Source organism: Coregonus clupeaformis, chromosome 1 (assembly GCF_020615455.1).
Source record: "Coregonus clupeaformis isolate EN_2021a chromosome 1, ASM2061545v1, whole genome shotgun sequence".
Classification (NCBI taxonomy): Eukaryota; Metazoa; Chordata; class Actinopteri; order Salmoniformes; family Salmonidae; genus Coregonus; species Coregonus clupeaformis.
The window spans coordinates 54,606,096-54,632,991 of record NC_059192.1 but is presented as its reverse complement, the minus strand read 5'-3'; the positions used below and the strand labels follow the sequence as shown (position 1 = coordinate 54,632,991).

Sequence of the window (26,896 nt, the reverse complement as noted above, 5' to 3'; positions counted from 1 at the left end):
CCACAACCCATTACTACTTAAAAACATATTTTCATAGACATAACTAGAATATTCATCTACTTAAGCTATCTAATTCAACCTTTCACATTTCTCAATCCACCTAGTAACCTAGGTCCATAGGCCCAATGCGAAAGCTTTACCCACTGTCCCTACCTAGGTTCGAACCAGGGACCTCCACAAAATCTGCGATCCTTTCAAAGCACGCCAAACAACTACTTCCATGTCGCACAGCCAGCCACGTCATCACTCCCGACTAGCCAGCCCTTTCATCCCAAACACTAAATCCCCTAGTAGCAAAAATAAAACACACTCTCAAACAGCGTTCTGCATTTACCTCTATCATCGGGTTTAAAAACTAACGTAACAACATTAACCATCCTCTATTGCTGTAGTAACGTCATGTTTGGTTCAGTTTATTTATTACGATGGTATGTCCATAATACTTCTCTATTCTCAGTAGTTTTTAACTCACCTCATTCGGCAACACAAAAACTCTCTCCCTGCACCTATTCCTGTTGAATAAGTGAGCCTTTCTATTTAACCTAAACCATGCTACAAATCTTCCATTCAACATCACCAAACCAAATACTCAGTAGTATCCGGTTACCACCCATACCAGCTGTTGAATTACACTCATAAATACAGATTTCACCTTATGCCATTGAAATGACAAATAAACCATAATAGTTCAATGGAACCCTATATTTGCTTTCTACTATATTATACATTACGTCTATAACCACATTAGTTATTGTCCGATTACCCATTAAACCTTATCACATTATCCAACAACTGTACAACCTTAGAAAACTCATATTCTCTACTTTCTCACCCATGACGTACGTCTACGTTTGGGTGAGCAAGTTCATACATATATAACGTTAGGAATTTATAGGTACCTTCCAAATAATCCCTTCGTGTTGTTTTTAGCCAATTCTTAATCGACACAAATCACTTCTTCAAACGTTTTACCCGTGGAACCAAAAAATAATAGACTGTCATTTCCCGGACACTGCTCTCACTACATCTCTCTGAGTCCATGCTCTGTATACTTATAAGGTATCAGGCTGGTTGTCTTCTCCTGCTCTGGGGTTTGGCAGGGCTATTAAGGGATAGGATTGCTCCATCTTACCCTTACCACTGCCAGCCCCATCTGACTCTTCTCTGTCTGTCTCCTCTACCTCTATTGCTGACTTTCCATCTATCTTTCTCATTACTTTCCTGTAAGTTACCTCAAATTTATAAAACCACTCTCGCTTTCCTGTGTTTAGGTATATTCCCAGTGGTTTGTTCAGCCTCGGGTCACTAGACCACACCCTACTTTCCCCGATCAATATCCTTATTACTCTACTTTTCAAAAATCATCCAGTTGTGTTAACGTACTCTATTTTTCCCGTATCTGAACTTTTGTATCTGTTCTCTCTTTCCTTCCATATGTGTACCTCATATGTTATTATTCTTATGTTTGCTGCCACTGTATATTCCCCTATGTAACATCCCCTTATTTTGTATCTGTTTTTCTGTGGTTCTCTTTCTAATCTTCGGGAGGGGGGCGGGGCGAGATTATTCCCCTGCACTCTCCTTCTCCTCACTACGTACTCATCATCTGGATTTTCTCTCCATGCCTGGTCTGCCAAGTTTGGATATAACCTTTCTGCCCTCTGCTCTGGGGGAGGCACTGAGACCTCAACATTCACTTCTCTTTCACTCTCACTCACTTCTCTTTTCTTCCTACCTTCTTCCCGCTTTCTAGCTTCTACTAGCCACCTCTTCTATATAACAAGTCAATATAACAAGTAATTCAAAACTTCACACCACAACACCTGGAATCACCCCTCCCTGTATAGGTATTCTTGACTAGTCCCCCAGAATTATCTCCTACTCTACGGAGGAATTTATCCCCACAATGTAATCTTGACAATTGCTGACAGTCTCATACAACAGGAATGGGTTCTCCTTCTTCTCCATACAACCACCTGGAACCACCCCTTCCTGTATATGTAGTCTTGACTAGTCCCCCAGAATTATCTCATACTCTACGGAGGAATTTATACCCACAATGTAATCTTGATCATTCCTGACAGTCTCATACAACAGAAATGGGTTCTCCCTCCTCTATACAACCACCTGGAATTATTCATAGATGTGACTTTTGAGCAAATATTAGGTCTTACACGTATACAACCTTACATGATTATTGGTCAACACCATCGGTAACCTGGAGTTTGTAAGGCTCCAGAACGGATAGAGTTACAGCAAAATCTACAGTTGTTTGTGACTTTTGACTTTACTAATATTATATTTCTCACACATGCTATTTTAATTCCTTCTGGTGTACAACTCAAAAATCCCTTCTCTTCCCTGTATTTCTTTAACCCCAGGTTCTCTGAATACAGGGTAGTTTATTTTGGTAATGGCCTATTACCGTGAATCGTTACGGATCCACCCTGAGCAATCCCAGACTGCCCCAATTAATGAATAAAGACTACTGACCTTATCCTTGCAGCCGAGATTCAATGTAGGTTTGGATTCCGTCACCATCTCTGTCATTAATCAGGTGTCCTCTGGCCTGTCTTAACCCTTAATGTCAAAGGGCAGGACTTTCTATTTACGAATGTATTATTCGGCCGTCGACGGTTTTCAGAGTTACCTGGAATGACAGAAGCAGGTATTGGAGCCGGCTCAGAAGGACCAAGCTGTTATGTGAATTATTTAACAAACTATTTCAGTGTCTCTGTGCGTCTCCCAAAAGGTTGTAAGTCTTTTGGGATTTAAGTAACGGACAGAGTCCCAGTCTGCATAGTCAGAGATATTTATTCATTGAGAATTCTGCCATCACAATTTCAGAGTCCATCTTTTATACTCATACGTCATACAAAGATCCTTCCCCTCTGTAGGCGGGCTGTAGTTTTCCACTCTAAAACTGCTCTCCTGACCATCAGTTCACACACACACACATATACACACATGCATACACACATACATACACACACACACTTTCATATAATAGCCTACTCCCTGCATTCCTCAGTTATCGCCGTTCTCACAATATTCTGCACCATGTTTCATAACAGTTTCTCTCCTCCCTAAATTGGGAGGCCTCTTTATCTTGGTTTCTCAGTTGTCTGTAGACAGTTCTCCTTGTCCTTTGTCTGGCCTAACTCTTACTCACATTGCTGAATAGTAGCTCAATGTCATAGTCTTTACTGGTCCTACACTCACACATTCTAACACATTCCACACAGTTTCAGGGTGTAATAATTAGTCATTAATAATTAATCTATCAAATAATCACTAGTGGACGTTCATTATATACAGTGGGGGAAAAAAGTATTTAGTCAGCCACCAATTGTGCAAGTTCTCCCACTTAAAAAGATGAGAGAGGCCTGTAATTTTCATCATAGGTACACGTCAACTATGACAGACAAAATGAGGAAAAAAAATCCAGAAAATCACATTGTAGGATTTTTTATAAATTTATTTGCAAATTATGGTGGAAAATAAGTATTTGGTCAATAACAAAAGTTTCTCAATACTTTGTTATATACCCTTTGTTGGCAATGACACAGGTCAAACGTTTTCTGTAAGTCTTCACAAGGTTTTCACACACTGTTGCTGGTATTTTGGCCCATTCCTCCATGCAGATCTCCTCTAGAGCAGTGATGTTTTGGGGCTGTCGCTGGGCAACACGGACTTTCAACTCCCTCCAAAGATTTTCTATGGGAATGAGATCTGGAGACTGGCTAGGCCACTCCAGGACCTTGAATTGCTTCTTACGAAGCCACTCCTTCGTTGCCCGGGCGGTGTGTTTGGGATCATTGTCATGCTGAAAGACCCATCCACGTTTCATCTTCAATGCCCTTGCTGATGGAAGGAGGTTTTCACTCAAAATCTCACGATACATGGCCCCATTCATTCTTTCCTTTACACGGATCAGTCGTCCTGGTCCCTTTGCAGAAAAACAGCCCCAAAGCATGATGTTTCCACCCCCATGCTTCACAGTAGGTATGGTGTTCTTTGGATGCAACTCAGCATTCTTTGTCCTCCAAACACGACGAGTTGAGTTTTTACCAAAAAGTTATATTTTGGTTTCATCTGACCATATGACATTCTCCCAATCCTCTTCTGGATCATCCAAATGCACTCTAGCAAACTTCAGACGGGCCTGGACATGTACTGGCTTAAGCAGGGGGACACGTCTGGCACTGCAGGATTTGAGTCCCTGGCGGCGTAGTGTGTTACTGATGGTAGGCTTTGTTACTTTGGTCCCAGCTCTCTGCAGGTCATTCACTAGATCCCCCGTGTGGTTCTGGGATTTTTGCTCACCGTTCTTGTGATCATTTTGACCCCACGGGGTGAGATCTTGCATGGAGCCCCAGATCGAGGGAGATTATCAGTGGTCTTGTATGTCTTCCATTTCCTAATAATTGCTCCCACAGTTAATTTCTTCAAACCAAGCTGCTTACCTATTGCAGATTCAGTCTTCCCAGCCTGGTGCAGGTCTACAATTTTGTTTCTGGTGTCCTTTGACAGCTCTTTGGTCTTGGCCATAGTGGAGTTTGGAGTGTGACTGTTTGAGGTTGTGGACAGGTGTCTTTTATACTGATAACAAGTTCAAACAGGTGCCATTAATACAGGTAACGAGTGGAGGACAGAGGAGCCTCTTAAAGAAGAAGTTACAGGTCTGTGAGAGCCAGAAAACTTGCTTGTTTGTAGGTGACCAAATACTTATTTTCCACCATAATTTGCAAATACATTCATTAAAAATCCTACAATGTGATTTTCTGGAATTATTTTTCTCAATTTGTCTGTCATAGTTGATGTGTACCTATGATGAAAATTACAGGCCTCTCTCATCTTTTTAAGTGGGAGAACTTGCACAATTGGTGGCTGACTAAATACTTTTTTTCCCCACTGTACATCTATGTATTTTTACACCATGTAGGAGCAGTATAGACCTCTAGCTGCTTATTTTGACTGAATTCCTAAATGCAGATGTGCAGTGGTATAGGATGTTTTAAATTCTCACTCATTTAAAATCTAATTCAAATTTCCATATAATTATATTCTTTAATGAGATAAAACGATGCTGCAGCCACCTTGGTAGCTTGCATAGCTAAAACACTGAAGCTCTTTCAACGCTTTCAGTGAATATTAGCCACTGCGTTTAAACAGACTGCTGTCGTCTCATGTCTTAGAGCTTAGGGCAAAAAAAACGCAAAAATATCAAAGATTTGACTGAGTTACAGTTCATATAAGGAAATCAGTCAATTGAAATAAATTAATTAGGCCCTAATCTATGGATTTCACATGACTGGGAATACAGATATGCATCTGTTGGTCAGATACCTTAAAAAAATAAAGTAGGGGCTTGGATCAGAAAACCAGTCAGTATCTGGTGTGACCACCATTTGCATCATGCAGCGCGACACATCTGCTTCGCATAGAGTTGATCAGGCTGTTGATTGTGGCCTGTGGAATGTTGTCCCACTCCTCTTCAATGGCTGTGCGAAGCTGCTGGATATTGGCGGGAACTGTAACACGCTGTCGTACACGTCGATCCAGAGCATCCCAAACATGCTCAATGGGTGGCATGTCTGGTGAGTATGCAGCCATGGAAGAACTGGGATATTTTCAGCTTCCAGAAATTGTGTACAGGTCTTTGCGACATGGGGCTGTGCATTATCTTGCTGAAACATAAGGTATTGGCGGCGGATGAATGGAACGACAATGGGCCTCAGGATCTTGTCACGGTATCTCTGTGCATTCAAATTGCCATCGATAAAATGCAATTGTGTTCATTGTCCATAGCTTATGCCTGCCCATACCATAACCTCACTGCCACCATGGGGCACTCTATTCACAACACGCTGTCACGCAATACACGCTGTCAGCCATCTGCCCGGTACAGTTGAAACCGGGATTCATCCGTGAAGAGCACACTTCTCTAGCGTGCCAGTGGCCATCGAAGGTGAGCATTTGCCCACTGAAGTTGGTTACGATGCCAAACTGCAGTCAGGTCAAGACCCTGGTGAGGACGACGAGCACACAGATGATCTTCCCTGAGACGGTTTCTAACAGTTTGTGCAGAATTTCTTTGGTTGTCAAACCCACAGTTTCTTCAGCTGTCCGGGTGGCTGGTCTCAGATGATCCCGCAGGTGAAGAAGCCGGATGTGGAGGTCCTGGGCTAGCGTGACTACACATGATCTGCGGTTGTGAGGCCGGTTGGACGTACTCCTAAATTCTCTAAAACAATGTTGGAGGCAGCTTATGGTAGAGAAATGAACATTAAATTATCTGGCAACAGCTCTGGTGGACGTTCCTGCAGTCAGCAGGCCAATTGCATGCACTCTGAAAACTTGAGACATCTGTGGCATTGTGTTGTGTGACATAACTGCACATTGTAGAGTGGCCTTTTATTGTCTCCAGCACTAGGTGCACCTGTGTAATGATCATTCTGTTTAATCAGCTTCTTGATATGCCACACCTGTCAGGTGGATGGATTATATTGGCAATTGAGAAATACTCACTAACATGGATGTAAACATATTTGTCCACAAAATCTGAAAGAAATAAGCTTTTTGTGCATATGGAACATTTCTGGGATCTTTTATTTCAGCTCATGAAACATGGGACCAACACTTTACACTTTTTGTTTGTTTTTGTTCAGTATGTAAGCATATTTTCATATTGGAAATCTTCAGATAACATGTTCAACATAACTGTAATGAGTTTGTGTCATTTAGACATGTTGTTCAAGTGTTATGACCGAGCAAATTATTGTTTTAATTCAAAGTGAATGAAGTCAGCCTAGCTGGATAGTTTTTTATGTTTATGAGACAAAATGGTGGCACAATGATTTTGGTTTCAATATGAATGTTTTTAGCATCTAATGGTTTTGTTTGCAGGAACGAAAGCTCACATTATTTGTATTTTATGTGTACATTTGAGACATTATATAGTTATATTTTATGGGATTTGTTCGTTAACTGTCGAATGCTAACATCTAACTAACTTAGTTAGCCTGATATTTCACGCAAGCTATTTTTAGCTTCTGTTATTAGCTGTCAATGTGTTTTTGTTACATTGAATATACACATGCCTCTTTTATAATTCATTTTACTGTTAGCCTGTGTGAAGGGAGAATTGAATGTACTGTTGTAGCCTATGTAATACAAGGGTGTTATTTGAGTGGTTTTGCACACCACCATATTTTAGTGTCATGTCATCACTACCTACAGTGGGGGGAAAAAGTATTTAGTCAGCCACCAATTGTGCAAGTTCTCCCACTTGAAAAGATGAGAGAGGCCTGTAATTTTCATCATAGGTACACGTCAACTATGACAGACAAATTGAGATTTTTTTTTCTCCAGAAAATCACATTGTAGGATTTTTAATGAATTTATTTGCAGTTTCAATGGTTTTTCTTTATTTTTACTATTTTCTACATTGTAGAATAATAGTGAAGACATCAAAACTATGAAATAACACATGGAATCATGGAGTAACTACAAAAGTGTTAAACAAATCAAAATATATTTTAGATTTTAGATTCTTTAAAGTAGCCACCCTTAGCCATGATGACAGCTTTGCACACTCTTGGCATTCTCTCAACCAGCTTCACCTGGAATGCTTTTCCAACAGTCTTGAAGGAGTTCCCACATATGCTGAGCACTTGTTGGCTGCTTTTCCTTCACTTTGCGGTCCAACTCATCCCAAACCATCTCAATTGGGTTGAGGTCGGGTAATTGTGGAGGCCAGGTCATCTGATGCAGCACTCTATCACTCTCCTTCTTGGTCAAATAGCCCTTACACAGCCTGGTGTGTTGGGTCATTGTCTGGTTGAAAAACAAATAGTCCCACTAAGCGCAAAACCGATGGGATGGCGTATCTCTGCAGAATGCTGTGGTAGCCATGCTGGTTAAGTGTGCCTTGAATTCTAAATAAATCACAGACAGTGTCACCAGAAAATCACCCCCACACCAAAACAGCTCCTACTCCATGCTTTACGGTGGGAAATACACATGTGGAGATCATCTGTTCACCCACACAGCATCTCACATAGACACGGCGGTTGGAACCAAAAATCTCAAATTTGGACTCCAGACCAAAGGACAGATTTCCACCGGTCTAATGTCCATTGCTCATGTTTCTTGGCCAAAGGAAGTCTTTTCTTCTTATTGGTGTCCTTTAGTAGTGGTTTCTTTGACTGGTACTGTATGTCATTGAGGAAAATAGTTGAATGTATTTGTGAGGAAGAGAGATTGTTACAGTAGGTAGTCTAATTCTAATTCTCAACTTGCCTTTTTCTATTCTTGATTCTCTTTTTTTGCAGGAATCATCTAGGTAGCCATCTAGCCTGCTGACTAGGAAATGCATAGTCTATGTTTTGCTGTCTACAATATCGCTCTCTCTCTCTCCATCGTTCTGCCAAATTGCTGAGGGGCAACATAGTGAATGTACTAGCTAGGCTGTCTAACTTAGTGAAGGTATTTTGTAGTATCTAGATTATTGAACTAAATAGTTAATAATGATTTGTGTCTGTCTTTACAGTTTCTGAAACATGTCAAGGACCCTACACTCAGTTACCAGTGACCTATTAAGCCACATCCCAGGGAAATGAGGGAGCAGAACCACCCCTCCTTATATCCAAAGTCTTTGACAGTAAGTTGTGTATGCTTCTGTGTTTTGTTTTTTCTCTTAGATACTCTGATCTTCAATGTGTATTAATTCCTACTATCCAGCTTGGTAAGAGCTAGGTCTGTACTATCTGGCTGACCTTTCACGTTTTTTTTTCTCCGCATCAGGTCTCACTGAGACTGGATTCCCAAAGAGACATGCTATATAGCTGCCCATGATTGCCTGACATTAGTGTAAGTAGATCCAATTGAAATAGCACCACTTCTAATAATATATGTTTGTAAAGTAAATAAAATCCTATTTTAACTTGTCCTTTTACCCCCCTTTTTTCAGGTGCAAAACCTTGTGTCCCGATGCAACAGACACCTCCCTTGGTGAGTCATGTGAAGTTTCACCCTTTCTTTCTCGCTCGCTTTCCCTGTTGCTCACTCAAACTCACACACGTGTGCAGTTGCAGAGAATGGGAAGAGATTTGCCAATTACACCCAATTCTAACAACACGCTTGTCTTATCTTTGTGTATGCCAGACATTAGTGCCTGATTTGTCCTCTGATTTTCAATGTAGTATTCTGTCATGTAAGTCAATCGTTTTTTATTGAACTGTGCACAAGCCTGAATGATGAAGATAGGTGCTTGGTAGAGTATGTGGAGGGTAACCTTTCTGTGAATGTGTGTGTGTGTGTGTGTGTGTGTGTGGTTCTTGTTAAAAGGCACAGCAGTTTTATGGTTTTAAGAATCTCTCCAAAATGTTCCAATGCTATTTGATACTTCCACTATAGACAATGTTTATTATTTTGTTGGTATCACTCCTAAACCATGTTTCCTTCTGAGCTGAGCTAATACATTGAGGAAGCAAATCATTTGATTTGATTTAATAACTGCAATAACTCAGGTCAGGGATTCAGTTGAGGTCAGCCTATCTAACTTGCGAAACCCTCAGTTTAGTCCTTACCCCCTCGTCCTCCTTTAACCCCCAGCTAACCCCCCTTCCTCCCCGTCCGTCCCTAATCGCTGGCAACTGGGCTGGACGTGGGGACAGCTCCATCGCATTAAATGAGGATCACTCTGGCAGTGAAGATGAATGGTCTCATCAGGGAGAGATGTTTCATGCCTGAGCATGACAACCTGTTTCCACCCAGGTAAGCATCATCCCTAACAGCCCTGTCACTATTACAACCGCTTGAGGAGTGTTACTGCTGTTACTGCTGACTGTCTCTGTGGGTCTGTCTGTCTGTTTGTCTGTCAGTTACCCTTATAGTGAGGACTACACTAAACCAACCCAGTAAATGAACAATCGCTGCCCCTCCTGGTGTGACCGCATCCTCATATCTTACACTGCCCAATACATTATCCACAGAGTAAGTGTACTGGCATCACTGCTATTCACACTTATTGACTAGTAGATTCATTAATGTATCAACTATGGAAGCATGTAATACAGGCCTATTAAACAGTTGTGTGTTTCATTTCAGAGGGATGAGGGAGAGATCAGTGTGGTTTACAACACACTGGGCCCCAATGACTACATGAGACCACAAGGTAACGTAGCATGTCTTGTCTTGAAAATGGCCCTAGATAATAGTGGTTTATGCTTGGATTTAAGCGCTATTTTTTCAGACTTCTTAAATATTCCAAATGCATTGACACAGTAATTATTTTCTCTTCACGTAACAGAGGTACCCGTGACTGAGTTGTATCCCCAGGCCGCTCTTTGCACCAATAATTATACATAGGTATTAAAAAATGGTACTTGGAATAAATCAAGTAGGCTTACCAATTTCCCAACGACAGTTGTCTACTTGCTCAATGGCCAAGATGCATTAAGATGTGGCTTGCATGATAAACGTCACTCAGCTCTATTGTGTTTGTCATAACACCCCCACACCTGTACCACAGTGCAATGCAGACCAGTGACAATTCAATAAGACTACAACAAGGCGCATTGCGCTGTGGTACAGGTGTGGAGGTGTTATGGCAGACACAGTCAAACCGAATGACGTGGAATCATGCAAGCCACACCTTTATTGCACCTCGGCCAATGCCCCTGTAGTATCTGAACAATTTATAATTTTGGCTGAGGTTTGCAAATGGTGTGTTAGATGAACTTTACTCTGCTTTGCTGAAACATCTGGAAAGCATTACTATAGGGGCCCCCTGAAACAGAGGACACTTGGATATGTGGAAGCCAGGGATTGGTCTATCCAAAACACCCATCTTATAGGATATATACCAGGTTTTGATCAAAGGACAGGGAGAATAATCATATTTGAGATTGGGTTAGTTGTTCTCCAGATTCTGCAGAAATCTGTAAATTGACGCTGAAATCTTTTGATATAATAAACCTTTATAATCAAAGTACAGTGTCAGCGGATTCCTTGTCAACACAGCATATCAGCATCGTTGTCTCGACACCACACCCCTGCATAGAAAATCGAAACCATTAAAATACCACACTTCAGGGTTTTACTTCATGGCTGTAAGATAATTTCACATTAGTGAGCAAATACTGAATTCACACTTATTGTCTAAAACACTTTTTACATACCTTTCCCAACAGCATTTCTGAAAACACACACAGGAGAGAAGTCTTCTCACTGATCCCTGTGTGGAAAGAGTTTTACAGAGTTAGGGAACCTGAGAAACCATGAGGTAATATACACAGGCGAGATGCCTTACCACTGCTCCCAGTGTGGAAAGAGATATATCATATCAGTGCTCCCACAATTGTCTCATATTTTTGACTGATAATATGTTTTTGTTTATGCCACATGAAATCAAATTCTACAAAGTGTACTCCAAAATACATTTGTATGTTTTTTATTTCGATGTAGCTGTGGATCCTAATTCTCTGAAACCCTCTTCGACAGCTAAAGGTCCGAAACTTCTAGGCATGTGCGGGATTCTGTATTTAACGCAGTCTCTGCTCTACTCGTTTGGCTGCCCAGAGAACAGGCTACTCTGACGAATTTCAGTGATGAATAGAGAATGGTGCTCATTTAATAAAGTTAGGTCAAAGCTGAATCATGTCTGCAAGATCACATAATGATAGTAGGCTTATTCATTCTACATAACACAACCAAATATAATGCAGAGTATAACGTTTCTTATGAGATTTTAGGATGTTTGTGCAAATTGTCAATTTTTTATCTCATGCGGCCAGAACTCAACAGTGTGCGCCACTAGGCAAAATATATGCTTTGATTGAAACAAAACCTAGGTATGCTACAGTTAACACGATCTGCTCTAAAAATCACGAGAGAAAAATGAGCACAATCATCTTTAAAATCTCATAATATCTTAGGTGGTGTTTTTTGTCTTACAGTAACATTATACTATGCTATTATATTTGATTCTGTTATGTAAAATACTATCATTATGTGATCTTGCAGACATTGGTTCAGCTTTGATCTAAATTAATTAAACAAGCACCACTCGCCAGAGTAGCCTGTTCTCTATGAGTAGAGCAGAGACTGTGTGTAAGGTAGAGCATCCCGCACATGCGCAGAAGCTTAGGGACCTTTAGCCCCCAGGAGGACTACGGAAAAAAAACATGAATTCAACATGGAGTTAGTCAGTTTCAATATAGATTAGGTCAGTTTTAATGTATATGCTCTGTGATTAAATGATAATTTTCGAACTCTGGCTTTCTCTGTGTGTGTGTGTTTTATTTGATGATGATTGATATTTGCATGTGATGTAGTTGTTCTATTGTTTACATTTGCGTTGCATACATATCTTAGTGTGGCTTTAAGGGAATAGTATGGTCACATCTAGATGAAATAACAAACATTTACAATTGCTATTCTGACAGTATTATTCATAATGTACATATTCGTATTCAGAGGGTTACACCGCAAAGCAGGATCAATAAGTTAGCCAGCTAACTTTGATAAATAACTATGGGTTTTTTGGTTCACTAAGAAGTCTAAACTTAGATATGCATTTTTGGGTTGTTAAATTAGCTGGCTACCTCATTGATCCTGCTTTGTTGTACACCCCTCTGGTTTAAGTCTGCGTAGAGGAAAGTATTAGCTGTAAGAAGTAAGAGAAAACATATCTGGTTATTTTTTAAATGACTTATGACATTGTTTGCCAGAATAAACAATGTAGTTACCCAACCCAGTCAGCAGATGGCGATATGAGTCTTTCAGATTACGCTTCTTGCGTGACGTATAAACAAGTGGACGGGATGCTTCTTCAACAACAACAATACGGCTACTGATTCAAGCGCCTCTGTAAATTGCTAGCAAATATGAAACCGAAATATTGGAGCTCTTTAGACCATTTTGTGGGTATATTAGTCTGTGTTTTAAACACAATTAGGTTTTCCGTATCTACTGGTGAACTTTGTTAAGATTGATACTGAGCCAAGCAATAATAGGCTAGTCGCTAATGTTAGCTAGCTACAGTAACATCCCTGGCCATGAGCTCAATAAACTACCTCCCCCCAGCTAAAGAAGAGGAGAACTGCTGGACGGAGAAAGAACCTCTCGGGCTGAATATTGTCATAAAAGAAGAAGAGGAAGAAGCTTTCAGAATAAAAAAGGAGGAAGAGGAGGCTATCAGTATCACATTGAAAGATGAAGAGGAGGATGTTACAGTGAAAGAAGAGAAAGAACCATTTGGAGTGAAAGAGGGGATAGAGGCTTTCACAGTGGAAGAGGAGGTAGAAGCTTTTAGAATGAAAAAGGAGGAAGAGGAGGCTTTTGCATTGAAAGACGAAGATGGGGATGTTATAGTGAAAGAAGAGGAAAAATATGTTGATGTGGAAGAGGAGACTATCTCAATTAAAGAGAACGAGGAAGACATTTTGGGGATGGAGGAAGAGGAAGAGACAGAAGATCTGATTAATAAAAGTGAGTATTGTCTTAAAAACAGGGGCACAAACTCTACACTTGGCTAACTAATGTGTGTTTTTTAAAGGGGCATTCTACTGAAGTTCTACACTTTAATATGTTGTTCAGTACTGTAGGAGTTTTGAAAGGGACAATCTGTGATTGGTACATGCATTTTTGGACTTTTGATATATAGGCCTAGCCCAAACTTAGACCCCTTTTATTAATTATTACATTTTTTAATAAGACAGGGTCTAGCGAATGTGTTTGAGATAACTCACAACCAAATCTGTATTTGTGTACCAGCACGTGTTCCATGTCGGAATGTACACTATATATGCAAAAGTATATGGACACCCCTTCAAATTAGTGGATTCGGCTATTTCAGTCACACCCGTTGCTGACAGGTGTATAAAATTGAGCACACAGCCATGCAATCTCCATAGACAAACATTGGCAGTAGAATGGCCTTACTTAAGAGCTCAGTGACTTTCAACATGGCACCGTCATAGGATGCCACCTTTCTAACAAGTCAGTTCATCCAATTTCTGCCCTGCTAGAGCCGCCCCGGTCAACTGTAAGTGCTGTTATTGTGAAGTGGAAACGTCTAGGAGCAACAACTGCTCAGCCGCGAAATGGTAGGCCACACAAGCTCACAGAACAGCACTGGCGAGTGCTGTAGTGCGTAAAAATCGTCTGTCCTCTGTTGCAACACTCACTACCGAGTAAACTGCCTCTGGAAGCAACGTCAGCACAATAACTGTTTGCCGGGAGCTTCATGAAATGGGTTTCCAAGACCGAGCAGCCGCACACAAGCCTAAGATCACCATGTGCAATGCCAAGCGTTGGCTGGAGTGGTGTAAAGCTCTCCACCATTGGACTCTGGAGCAGTGGAAACGCGTTCTCTGGAGTGATGAATCACGCTTCACCATCTGGCAGTCTGACGGACAAATCTGGGTTTGGTGGATGCCAGGAGAATGCTACCTGCCCGAATGCATAGTGCCAACTGTAAAGTTTGGTGGAGGAGGAATAATGGTCTGGGGCTGTTTTTCATGGTTTGGGCTAGGCCCCTTAGATTCAGTAAAGGAAAATCTTAGCTAATTTTCCCCCAACATCGGACACTCTCTAGCGGTTGGAGGACTAAATCACCTCGAGCTCAACATTTAAATGGACTGGAAAATAACGGTACGTTTTGCGACTAAAGACACCCTTCTAGCTAGCTGACCACCGATTTTCATTGCAATTTATGTAAGTTAAGTTAGATTTTGAGAGTTTTCAAAAAAGTTATATATATATACAGTGGGGAGAACAAGTATTTGATACACTGCCGATTTTGCAGGTTTTCCTACTTACAAAGCATGTAGAGGACTGTAATTTGTATCATAGGTACACTTCAACTGTGAGAGACGGAATCTAAAACAAAAATCCAGAAAATCACATTGTATGATTTTTAAGTAATTAATTTGCATTTTATTGCATGACATAAGTATTTGATCACCAACCAACCAGTAAGAATTCCGGCTCTCACAGACCTGTTCGTTTTTCTTTAAGAATTCCTCCTGTTCTCCACTCATTACCTGTATTAACTGCACCTGTTTGAACTCATTACCTGTATAAAATACACCTGTCCACACACTCAATCAAACAGACTCCAACCTCTCCACAATGGCCAAGACCAGAGAGCTGTGTAAGGACATCATGGATAATTTGTAGACCTGCACAAGGCTGGGATGGGCTACAGGACAATAGGCAAGCAGCTTGGTGAGAAGGCAACAACTGTTGGTGCAATTATTAGAAAATGGAAGAAGTTCAAGATGACGGTCAATCACCCTCGGTCTGGGGCTCCATGCAAGATCTCACCTCGTGGGGCATCAATGATCATGAGGAAGGTGAGGGATCAGCCCAGAACTACACGGCAGGACCTGGTCAATGACCTGAAGAGGGCTGGGACCACAGTCTCAAAGAAAACCATTAGTAACACACTACGCCGTCATGGATTAAAATCCTGCAGCGCACGCAAGGTCCCCCTGCTCAAGCCAGCGCATGTCCAGGCCCGTCTGAAGTTTGCCAATGACCATCTGGATGATCCAGAGGAGGAATGGGAGAAGGTCATGTTGTCAAAAATAGAGCTTTTTGGTCTGAACTCCACTCGCCGTGTTTGGAGGAAGATGAAGGATGAGTACAACCCCAAGAACACCATCCCAACCGTGAAGCATGGAGGTGGAAACATCATTCTTTGGGGATGCTTTTCTGCAAAGGGGACAGGACGACTGCACCGTATTGAGGGGAGGATGGATGGGGCCATGTATCGCGAGATCTTGGCCAACAACCTCCTTCCCTCAGTAAGAGCATTGAAGATGGGTCGTGGCTGGGTCTTCCAGCATGACAACGACCCCAAACACACAGCCAGGGCAACTAAGGAGTGGCTCCATAAGAAGCATCTCAAGGTCCTGGAGTGGCCTAGCCAGTCTCCAGACCTGAACCCAATAGAAAATCTTTGGAGGGAGCTGAAAGTCCGTATTGCCCAGCGACAGCTCCGAAACCTGAAGGATCTGGAGAAGGTCTGAATGGAGGAGTGGGCCAAAATCCCTGCTGCAGTGTGTGCAAACCTGGTCAAGACCTACAGGAAACGTATGATCTCTGTAATTGCAAACAAAGGTTTCTGTACCAAATATGAAGTTCTGCTTTTCTGATGTATCAAATACTTATGTCATGCAATAAAATGCAAATTAATTACTTAAAAATCATACAATGTGATTTTCTGGATTTTTGTTTTAGATTCCGTCTCTCACAGTTGAAGTGTACCTATGATAAAAATTACAGACCTCTACATGCTTTGTAAGTAGGAAAACCTGCAAAATCGGCAGTGTATCAAATACTTGTTCTCCCCACTGTATATACACATTTTGTGGGACAAGCTGTATATTGTAATATTCAACTGCGCGACAGACCACACATCATTTAATATCCAACTTTTTACCTCTGAAATATAGCTAACAAATTTTCTAATGTTGCTAGCTTAGTTGCTAAATGCTGATAGAACTGCTAAGTAAGCAAAAATGAAATTCATTTTAAGTGTTAGATAATACATATCACGAAAACAGCTGAATGTTGTCAAGCTTTACTGTATCAAAATTGGAGTCCTCTGATGGGGGCGTTTTGCACAATCTGCAAACTTTGAACCATGAACTTTTTGACACCTATCACTGTTGGCTATGTTTCATCTTACAACAGCTACATAGAGGCAGTATTTAGCCAATGTTACAATGTATGCATCAATATTAAACTAATTGGGACACTAATTTTCATTACAGATAACAAACAAAAAATGTGAGTACACTTTCAGTTATTGTGAAAACTTTCATCACCTTTCAATCCCTTAGCTTTGAAATGTAAATGTTTATACATATTCAGATTGAGTTTTTTTTCTAAAATGTTTATAGTATGCCAAGTTATTTAGCTACATGTATTTACCACCACAGAATGGAGAAAGTCAAGAGGAAGCAGTGGAGCGAGGTGGACATGTTCCATGCCATGGAGGACTGCGGGGCAGGGATGGCTATCCGCCAGGCTGCCAAGGTTAGGCATCTTTTGTTTTTAGGAGATTACCACGTGTATGTGATTTTTATCTGCTAGTATCAGTTTTATTTTCTTATCTACCAAGGTGCGTGGTGTACCTCGGCAGACCCTGGCGGACAGGCTGAGCGGCCGGGTGACCCATGGTTGTCGTAGTGGACCACCCACATTGCTTGCACCAGAGGATGAAAATTCTCTGGTGCAGTACTGTATCTACTGCGCCAGCCATGGGTTCCCCTTCACCAGACAGAGGCTGATGAAATACGCTGACAAAATACGCAGGTATTTGGTGTTCTATGTGTTTATGTATGTAGAATGCTGGACTGACTGTTATCAATGTGTGTGATGTAAATGTGGATGTGAATGGTGATGCCAAAAAAAACATTTTCATCCTGGATGGACAATTATATATTCTATTCTATTGTAGGTTTCGGCACCCAGGGGAAACAATCCCACCACTGGGGAAGAGGTGGTGGGAAATGTTCAGGAGGAGGCACAAGAACCTGAGCATGAGGAGGCACAAGAACCTGAGCATGAGGAGGCCGGACACCCTGGACAGGGGGAGAGCTGAGTGTGCCACATGTCCGACGATGGACACCTTCTTCACTTCTTATGAGAAGCACTTGGAGGAGAATGGGTTGAGGGAGAAACCCAGACAAATATATAACTGCAATGAGTCTGGGTTTCGTAGCGACCAGAGGAGGCACAAAGTGCTGGCTCCCCGGGGTGCAAAACTCGTGTACCAGCAGGCTCCGGGGACTAAGGAGCACATCACAGTGCTGGCCTGCTTCAACGCCGCTGGGGAGGACGTCCCCCCGTTTATCATCTACCCCAAGTGTTTCCCCAGTGGCCACTACACACTGAGAGGCCCCCCCCAAGCTTTGTATGGATGGTCAAACAGTGGCTACATTGACGGGGACCTGTTCAGGAAGTGGTTTCAGCACTTCATTAAGCATGCAGTGAAGGAGCGACCTCTCCTTCTCCTCTTCGATGGGCACAAGAGCCACATGGACCCGGAGGTGCTCGCGGCGGCACTAAGGGAAGGGGTTATACTTCTTTGTCTTCCACCACACTGCACCCATGTGCTGCAGCCGCTGGACATGGCATACTTTGGCCCTTTAAAGGCTGAGTTCTCCAAGGTAGCTGGAGACATTAGCTATTTTGACCACACCTATATGGTCAACAAATCAGAATTTGCCAGAGTATTCCGCTACCCGTACCAGCACTGCAAGGACATGCGCTATGTGGTGGAAGGGTTTAAGAAGTGTGGCCTCTTCCCTTTTGACCCTTCAGCCGTTGAAGGGTCCCGTTTAATGCTGTCTCGTTCCCTACCGGGTCCCACCACCGCCTCTCCTGGAACCAGCAGCACTGTGCCGTCCATCAGCACCTCCTCCCCAGCAACCACAGGAGGACCCTCAGCCCCTGCTCCAGTCCCAGTCCCAGCCCCTGCTCCAGTCCCAGCTTTAGAAGAGCACCCCCTAGAGGGGGGGCTTATAGCGAAGGACCTGGGGCACATCCTTAAGTATCGGCTAGACCGATACAGAAGACTCCCTGTGGTCGCCACAAGCCTCACCGGGGAGGAATACACGCACCAGTGGCAGGAGAGGGGTGAGCAGGAGAGGGCCGAGGCAGAGGAGAAAGAGCGTTGGGCAGCCCTCAGAACACAGAGGGCACAGGAGAGGGCTGCCATGGATGAGACCATTGACGCCATCGCCTCTACTGGACCCCCCCGCTGGAACCACTCCTGACAGCTGCATCACCACTGCCAGTGCCTCCCAGTGTGCAACACCTGTAGGAGCCGCCGGAGTCCCCAGCTGCAGAAGAAGGCCACGTGCCTACTCTCCCGGCCACACCATCGTCGGCCCCTCAACCCCACCATTACAAACACCAGCTCCTCCAAGCCATCGTCGGCAGTTTCGTCCACCCCGTCTGTCTGTCTCCACCAACGCAGCCTCCTGTGGACCAACTGCCTCCTCTATCTCCCCTGGTCACACCACCATAGCAGCCTGCATTTCGAATACAGCCACCTCCACAGGTAAACACATGTTAAATTATGAAAAACAATGACTGTTTGTTATGTGTTTTATTAAACCGCAATTTGAAACTTTTTTTTCTTAAGTCACACACAATGTGCTAACATATTTTACCAAGAAGGAGAGTGATGGAGTGCTGCATTAATACCTCTGGAGGAAGCTGCAGAAGTCTTGGAGGAGGTGGACATGCCTTGAGGGCAGGTGCTATGAACTGTAGATATGTAAAGAGAGAAAAAAAAGTTTCAACATTGCGGTTTAATAAAACACATAACAAACAGTCATTGTTTTACATAATTTAACATGTGTTTACCTGTGGAGGTGGCTGTATTCGAATAAACCTATTAGAACTGGAGAAGACCAACCCTGCTGGGTGTGCACGCTTCTGTTCCAGCCCAGCACTAACACACCTGATTCAATGTATTAAACCTAATTAGTTAATAATCAAGTGTGCTATTACTGGGCTGGAACAGAAGTCTGCTCCACCTGTAGATCAGGGATCAGTGGCGCGAGGTTGGCCCCCTATGGTATTGACTTTTTTTTGTTCACCTGAGATTATGCTTTAGTAATAATAGCCTACTTCTTACTAAAATGTCTAACCTTTACATAGGAGTTAGCTTACTTGTACACTTTGAAATCATATGAAATAGTGTTGATTCTTTGAAGTTAAGTGTTTAAACTTGTTTTCATTGTTAACTTAACTATTATTCAAGAATAACTAGTGTCAATGTTGATTGATCACAGTTCACAATCCTGCAATAAAGAGGGGAAGGAAATATGTCTCTAATTTGTCTGTTTCTGTGTTGCATTCTCAAATGAACGTAAGCGCTCCAATTAGTTTTATCTGATTGTCACTATTTTTTGCAGGATATCAGCTATGTGAACACATTTTGCAGCTGATAATGGCATGCAACACCAATGCAGCCATAGGCCTACAGCAGTGATTCCCAACTCCAGTCTTTTCAATCCATCCTGCGTCATCAGAGTGCGCAGCTGAACATTGTATGCTGGAAAACACTCTGTTATTTTTGATTAAAACAAAAACGCTATTCATAAATACGAATACAGAACTTATGTTTGCGTGGATTCCATGACGCGGTTAGCTTTTAACAGCTAGGACCGCTATTTCTTGTCCCGGAATCCCGCTTAAGAGACAGGTTGAAGCCTACTTGACAGCGACGCTAAACTGCTAGCCATCAAGCTAACGAAGTTGGTACCAGATGAGTTTTGCAATGGAGCCCTCTTTGTCTGGAGAACTAAATTAACGGTTCCAGCGCTGTAGGAGCTGTATCTATTACTCTTTGTTTCGGGGCAAACCGGATTACTCAGAGTTCCAATGTGGCAATTGTTTACTTGCCGAGGAATATAGGCTTGAGGTGGCTTCCTTGATCACGCAGGTCGCCAGCCTACGTAAGAAACTGGGGAAAACGCAGAGTGGAATGTTTACATTTTCTACGCCGGTGGCTGGACGGCGTTCGCGCTTGTTGGATGCATCTCCGCCTTGTCGTTTGTCGTTATCCGACTGGCCGGTGTTACCCGGAGCTCCCCCATCTGATAGCGCCGTCGAAGGAGGACAGCATGAGGAGACAGGCAATCAACGATGGTCACGAGCCGTGGAAGCCGAAGACAGCGACCTCCCGCAAAGCAGTCTACACGCTTCTTCTTCTTCTTCTTCAGTGGGGTTTATGGGCGGTTGATACTATATCTAATGACGTTCTACTCAATATACTCTTTAAACTAATTTCCTGTATCCCCTTCTCCCTCATACTTAATCTCATCCTCTCTCTTTCCCTCTGATACTGCCCACACTGTAGCAATACATGCTCCACAGTCTCTATTTCCTGACAATAATCACATTTTCCAGAAGGATGCTTTCCTATCACGCTTAATGTCTTATTCAACTGGCTGTGTCCCACCCTTAATCTTGTAAATATAGCCTCCTCTCTTCTGTCCCTTCCTGCCGTCCTCCCCTCCCCAACTTTCCTCTGTACTTGAAATAAATGCTTTCCCTTAATATTTATATTCCACTGTTCCTGCCACCTCTGCATCATCACTGTATATATCAGTATTTTTGCCTCTGCCTTGCTTATTGACACTTCAACATAAACATCCCCACTACTAAGTGCTTGTTTAGCCTGTGCATCTACAGCCTCGTTCCCCTCCACCCCCACATGGGCTGGAACCCAAGTAAATCTTATCTGAATACCCATCTGTTTAATCCTGCCATGGGTTTGTAGCACCTCATAAAGCAGATCTTGTCTGCTACGTGAGCTAAAGGACTGGAGACTCATTAACACTGTGCATGAGTCAGAGCAAATAACTACTCTGTCTGGCTTAGCTTCCTCCACCCACTGCAAGGCCAACAGTATGGCCATCAGCTCCGCCGTATATACAGCCAGATGATCTGTAATACGTTTCCTGACTTCCACCCCACATTTCTGCACTACAAATGCTGACCCAGTACGTCCTGTCCTTGGATCTTTTGAACCATCTGTGTAAATGGCCACAAAATCCTGATACAGTTTCCAGACGTCTCTTAAAGAAATCAGCTGGATCAACACCCTCCCTATCTTTCTGTAGTCTCTCCAACACTTCTAGTTCAACTACTGGAGGCGGGAGTAGCCATGGTGGATTTACAGGAATAACTACGGTTGGACTAAACTCCCTTCCATACAGCCCCATCTCCTTCGCCTGGGTATTACCCATCCACCCAAAGCTCGTGTTCTGTCTTCGCTCATGTTCCCAGCATTCCTGTAAAATCCCTTTCGCAGGATGAGACACCCCATGTCCCTGTAGGTTGACCCAATAATTCATTTCCAGCTGCTGTCTCCTAATCTACAATGGCATATCCCCCATCTCCACCTGTAATGCAGCCACTGGGGACGTTCGAAACGCCCCACTACATATTCTGAGTCCTTGCCCCTGTATGACATCTAGCCTTTCCAGTGAGGTCCGGGCTGCCGAACCATATGCTATACTTCCATAATCTATTACAGATCGGATCAATGCAACATACATGGTCTTCAATGAGGAACGCCCAGCCCCCCACTCCTTCCCCATCAGACAGCGCATCACATTTAGCACCTTCTTACACTTTCCCACCACTCTCTCAATGTGTTCTGCCCAGGTCAGTCTAGTATGAAAGTATACCCCAAGGAACCTGAAGGCCCCCACCCTCTCCAGATTTTTCCAATATAACCTCAAGCATACCTCATCTCCCACCTTCCTCCTGGTAAAGAACACTGTTTGAGTTTTCTCTACAGAGAACCTGAATCCCCACATTAGTGCCCACCGCTCTACCTCATCAATTGCTTCCTGCACCTTCCTGACTATGTATGGCACATTTCTTCCCCTCTTCCATAAGGCACCATCATCTGCAAATATCGACCTCCCTATATCCGGCTGTACCTGAGAGTAAACATCATTGATCATGATTGAGAACAACAGAGGACTAATCACGCTCCCCTGCGGTGTACCATTATCCACCAAGTAGCTGCCTGATAAAGACTTCCCCACCCTCACCTGGATAGACCTTCCAAACAGGAAATCCTTTATCCAGTAGTACATTCTTCCTCCTACCCCCATAATATCTAGCTTGATTAACAACCCCTCCTTCCACATCATATCATACACCTTCTCCACATCAAAAAAGACAGCTACAACAGTCTCCTTGTTCACCTGAGCCTTCCTAACCTCTGCTTCTAAGCAGAGCACTGGATCCATAGTTCCCCTACCCTTCCTGAACCCACTCTGATGTGGCGGTACTAGCCCTCTGCTCTCCAGGAAGTAAGTTAGCCTCTCCGTGATCATACGTTCCATAATCTTACATACATGTGATGTTAAAGCTATTGGCCGATAGCTTGTTGGCTTCGTTGGATCCTTCCTGGGCTTCCGGATTGGTACCACTACTGCCTCCTTCCAACTGCCTGGTAGTTTCCCCTCCTCGCACAACACCAATACCTTATCCAGTGCCTCATCACTAAGATGGGCCAACATAACATAGCACACCTCATCTTTCCCAGGTGAAGTTAACCCTCCCTTACCTATTGCTCTTTTCACCTCTGCCCTGGTAAATGGTGCACTCAACGCATCATTTACATCCTCCCTCCTTTCCAGCACTCCAGGATGCTCCTCTCTCGTGTTCTCTCTCCCCCTCTGCCCCTCCTCTGACAGATTTGCTGAGCTATGCACTTGAACAAATGCTTTGACCATCATCTCTGCTTTCTCCTCATATGTTACTGCCACATCCTCAACACTGGATAATCCCACTCCCTTCTAATCCCACTCATCCTCTTAATCATCCCCCACACTTCTCCCACAGGTGTCGCCCTTCCAATGGTGTCACAGAACCGATGCCAACATGACCTCTTTGCCTGACAGATAGTTCTCCTTACCATGGCCTGCGCCTGCTTATATTGAATCAGATGTTGGAAATGATGTGTCCTTTTCAGTACTCTAAATGCCCTGTTCCTAATCCTCACCATTGCCCCACATTCCTCCATGGAACTGCTTTCCTCCTCCTCCCTGAACTCTTAGGTATAGCCTCAGTAGCTGCCCCCACTAACGATGTTCTCACCCAGTTATTCATACTATCTATATCCCCTCTCATATCCACCCGAGCCATCAGCTGCTCACTCAGCTCCTGAAATTGATCCCACTTTGCCCTTCCAAACACTCACCTGCCTACTCCCTCCACTAACACCTCCTCCTCCCTTCGGCCTACTGTGCATAGAATGGGGTAATGATCACTCCCTACTGTCGACTCATCCCATACCTCCCACCGCACTAGATACCAGAGTGAGGTCCAAGGCAGACTCTTTCCCTGTGGCTACATCAATCCTGGTCCCTCTGCCATCATTCAGGCACACCAGATCTTTCTTTTCTATCAAATTTTCCATCACTTGTCCATTTCCATCCATCTGTTTCCCCCCCAAAGCATGTTGTGGGCGTTAAAATCCCCACACCACATTACATTACATTACATTACCTTACTTCTTTCCTGGCCCTCCACCCTCTCACGTCCAATATCTGACACGGATGATAGTAATTCACTACCACTAGCACCCCTCCTCTCAGCCACACCTCCACATACTCCTATTCAATACCTTTGCCTATCATCTTGTAGGGAATTCCTTGCTTTATGAAGGTGGCACCCCCCCTCCCTCCCCCTATATCACGGTCCCTATGAACCACTACATATCCCTGTGCAGTCTACATTTACATTTTAGTCATTTAGCAGACGCTCTTATCCAGAGCGACTTACAGTTAGTGAGTGCATACATTTCTTTCATACTGGCCCCCCGTGGGAATCAAACCCACAACCCTGGCGTTGCAAGCGCCATGCTCTACCAACTGAGCTACACAGGACCACGGGTCTACACTCCTTCTTCTTCTTCTTCTTCTTCTTCAATGAGGTTTAACGGCGGTTGGCATCCAATTTGTTGCATTACCGCCACCTACTAGACTGGAGTACAACTCCCTTTTCTTTTCCTTGAAAAATAAAATAAAACAAAGCAAAGAAATACCCTACCATCTAACACTACACTCAAAATTCAAAACTATTACTAATAATTAACCCCACCCTTCTCCACTATTTAAATATACTCACTCCTACCTCATGCCCTCAACCTGAAATGATGGGACATCACCACTTAACACTCCCTGTAACTCTTCTGCTGTCAAGTCTCGCACACCCAAATATTTCTCTGCAGCTGCCACCACAACCTCAATTTTCTTCGACTTACGTTCCATCCCTGCAGTACAATTAATAACCATTGCTATAAACGCTAAAAATCCAATCTTACTGAAACATATATCACTTGCTTGCCTATCCCACTGTACTGGTACATATCTCTTACTCTCACCACTCCCCCCCCTTGACCCATCTTCCTCTACTTTCTTCACTGCCTCCGCATATGACAATTTCTTCTCTACTCTTACCCTGGAAACCTCAACCTGCTTCTCTCACACTGGACATGTCTGATCCCCAGCCCCATGGCCACCCCTACAATTAGCACATACCACCACTTTCCCCACTGCTTCACACTACTTTGTCTCATGCCCTTCTGCACACTTCTCACACCTTGGAATCTCCCTCCTACATACTGCTGCCACATGCCCATAAGTTTGACACATATAACATCGTAATGTACTCGGCACATAAGCTCGCACAGGATAACTTATATATCCTAATTTCACTTTATCAGGCAAAGACTCAACTTCAAAACTCAAAAGAACAGACAATTACTCTTCTGTTTCCCCACTCTCGCCACCCTGTTTGCGTCGCACCAAACGACGAGCCTCACACACACCGGGAATCTTCTCCTTCAGTTGGTCCACTTTAACATTTACTGCTAACCCAGTAATCACTCCTTTCAATGGCGCCCTTTTCTTGAGAGCGAAACATTTCACAATTCTTTCCCTCATTTGTCTAACTCTGAGCGCCTTCTCCCTCAGCCCAACAGAAACACAAACAATTATCACTAGACCACTTCTGGTTACCCTCACCGATTCCACTATACCCAACGCTTTTTTCACCCATCTTGAAACCACAAATGGATCAGCCAAAAGGCAAGGATCCACTTTTTCCACAAACTTCACTCCTACTGTCACAGACTAATCTTTATCCTGACCCACTGTGCAAGCCTCTGACTCCGAGCACTTCACCACACCTACCACCTCCGATACTTCACCCTCATTCATTTCCATTTCTCCTCCTTTCTTCAGCTCACTTTGCTTACATTTCCTACCACTCTTCTTTAACAAACCTTCCCCCCTTTTCCCGCCATTTTTTCCAGACTCAAACTCAGTCTTCCTCCCTCTCTCTCTTAGTCCTCCTCTGCCTCTCTTTTTCCCTCCATTCCTCCTCATTCATCCAAGTATACGTCTCCTTATGATAATACTGCATTTCTCCTAACCACCATCGGTTTCTTGCCTTCTCAAAGGACTCCATTTTCCCCCTCCTTTCCCTTCCGGCATCTATTCTATCCTCTGGACTTGTGTCGCCGTCTTGGCCTGCGTCTTCCATCGCCCGACTCAACTGTTCGGATCTCTCACTTCCTTCGAAAGGCAGTCTTCTGCCCAGTCTACACTCCCAACAAGAGGCCCGTTTTATAAGGAGGATGGGATCCACCCAAATAATTTGGGTTCCTGGATCCTTTCACAGCATTATAAGGCTGCGTTGAGACAATGACTTAGCAATGACCCAAGCCCAGCTCAGCTAATCCCTACCATTGTGACGCAGAGTTGTCAAAATGCTTCAGCAAATGTACATTACATCAGGGGCGTCGTAGACACAATATAAGTAACCTAATTTATGTCCCTCTAACTGCCCTGAATACCTCTGCTGATCCTACAGCTATTGTGTGCAGTAATCATGTGCCTAAGAACCAGATTTATACTGTTAGCACTGAGCGGGTGTTCCCGAGGAGGCAGTCCACTGTGTGCAGCTCACCCTGCACTAACATAAAGAACATGAATGAGCACATCTACTGCTGCTAAGCTTCCCAGTAAAGCAATAGAAACAAGTAAGCATCCCAGAAGAAAAGTGCTCAAAATAGCCCACGTTAACATATGTAGCTTAAGAAACAAGGTTCATGAAATCAATAATTTGCTAGTAACAGATGACATTCATATTCTGACTATCTCTGAAACTCACTTAGATAATACCTTTGATGATACAGTGGTAGCAATATAAGGTTATAACATTTACAGAAGAGATAGAAATGCCAATGGTGGAGGTGTTGCTGTTTATATTCAGAACCACATTCCTGTGAAGATTAGAGAGGATCTCATGTTAAATAATGTTGAAGTAA

General features: G+C 43.3%; 1 protein-coding gene and 1 long non-coding RNA gene across 3 annotated transcripts in view; both read left to right on the top strand.

Annotated features, from left to right (window-relative positions):
* The first annotated feature begins 8,632 nt into the window (after positions 1 to 8,632).
* Positions 8,633 to 10,672, top strand: LOC123491370. The gene is made up of 5 exons (XR_006661305.1): positions 8,633 to 8,665; positions 8,809 to 8,874; positions 8,975 to 9,015; positions 9,619 to 9,999; positions 10,114 to 10,672. It is a non-coding gene; the product is annotated as an uncharacterized LOC123491370 (long non-coding RNA).
* Positions 10,673 to 13,274: 2,602 nt separating this feature from the next.
* LOC121570672 (zinc finger protein 501-like) overlaps positions 13,275 to 26,896 on the top strand; it is a 42,582-nt gene continuing 28,960 nt past the window's right edge. Inside the window, exons 1-3 of one of the 2 annotated variants that reach the window (XR_006001502.1) lie at positions 13,423 to 13,497; positions 16,791 to 16,806; positions 16,959 to 16,980. Coding sequence is in view for 1 of the 2 variants with exons in the window: in XM_041882149.2 (XP_041738083.2) it covers positions 13,323 to 13,497 (175 nt within the window). In the remaining variant the exon portion in view is untranslated. Of the gene's footprint in view, positions 13,498 to 16,790; positions 16,807 to 16,958; positions 16,981 to 26,896 lie in introns of those variants that run through there. The other variant, XM_041882149.2, reaches the window with a different exon arrangement.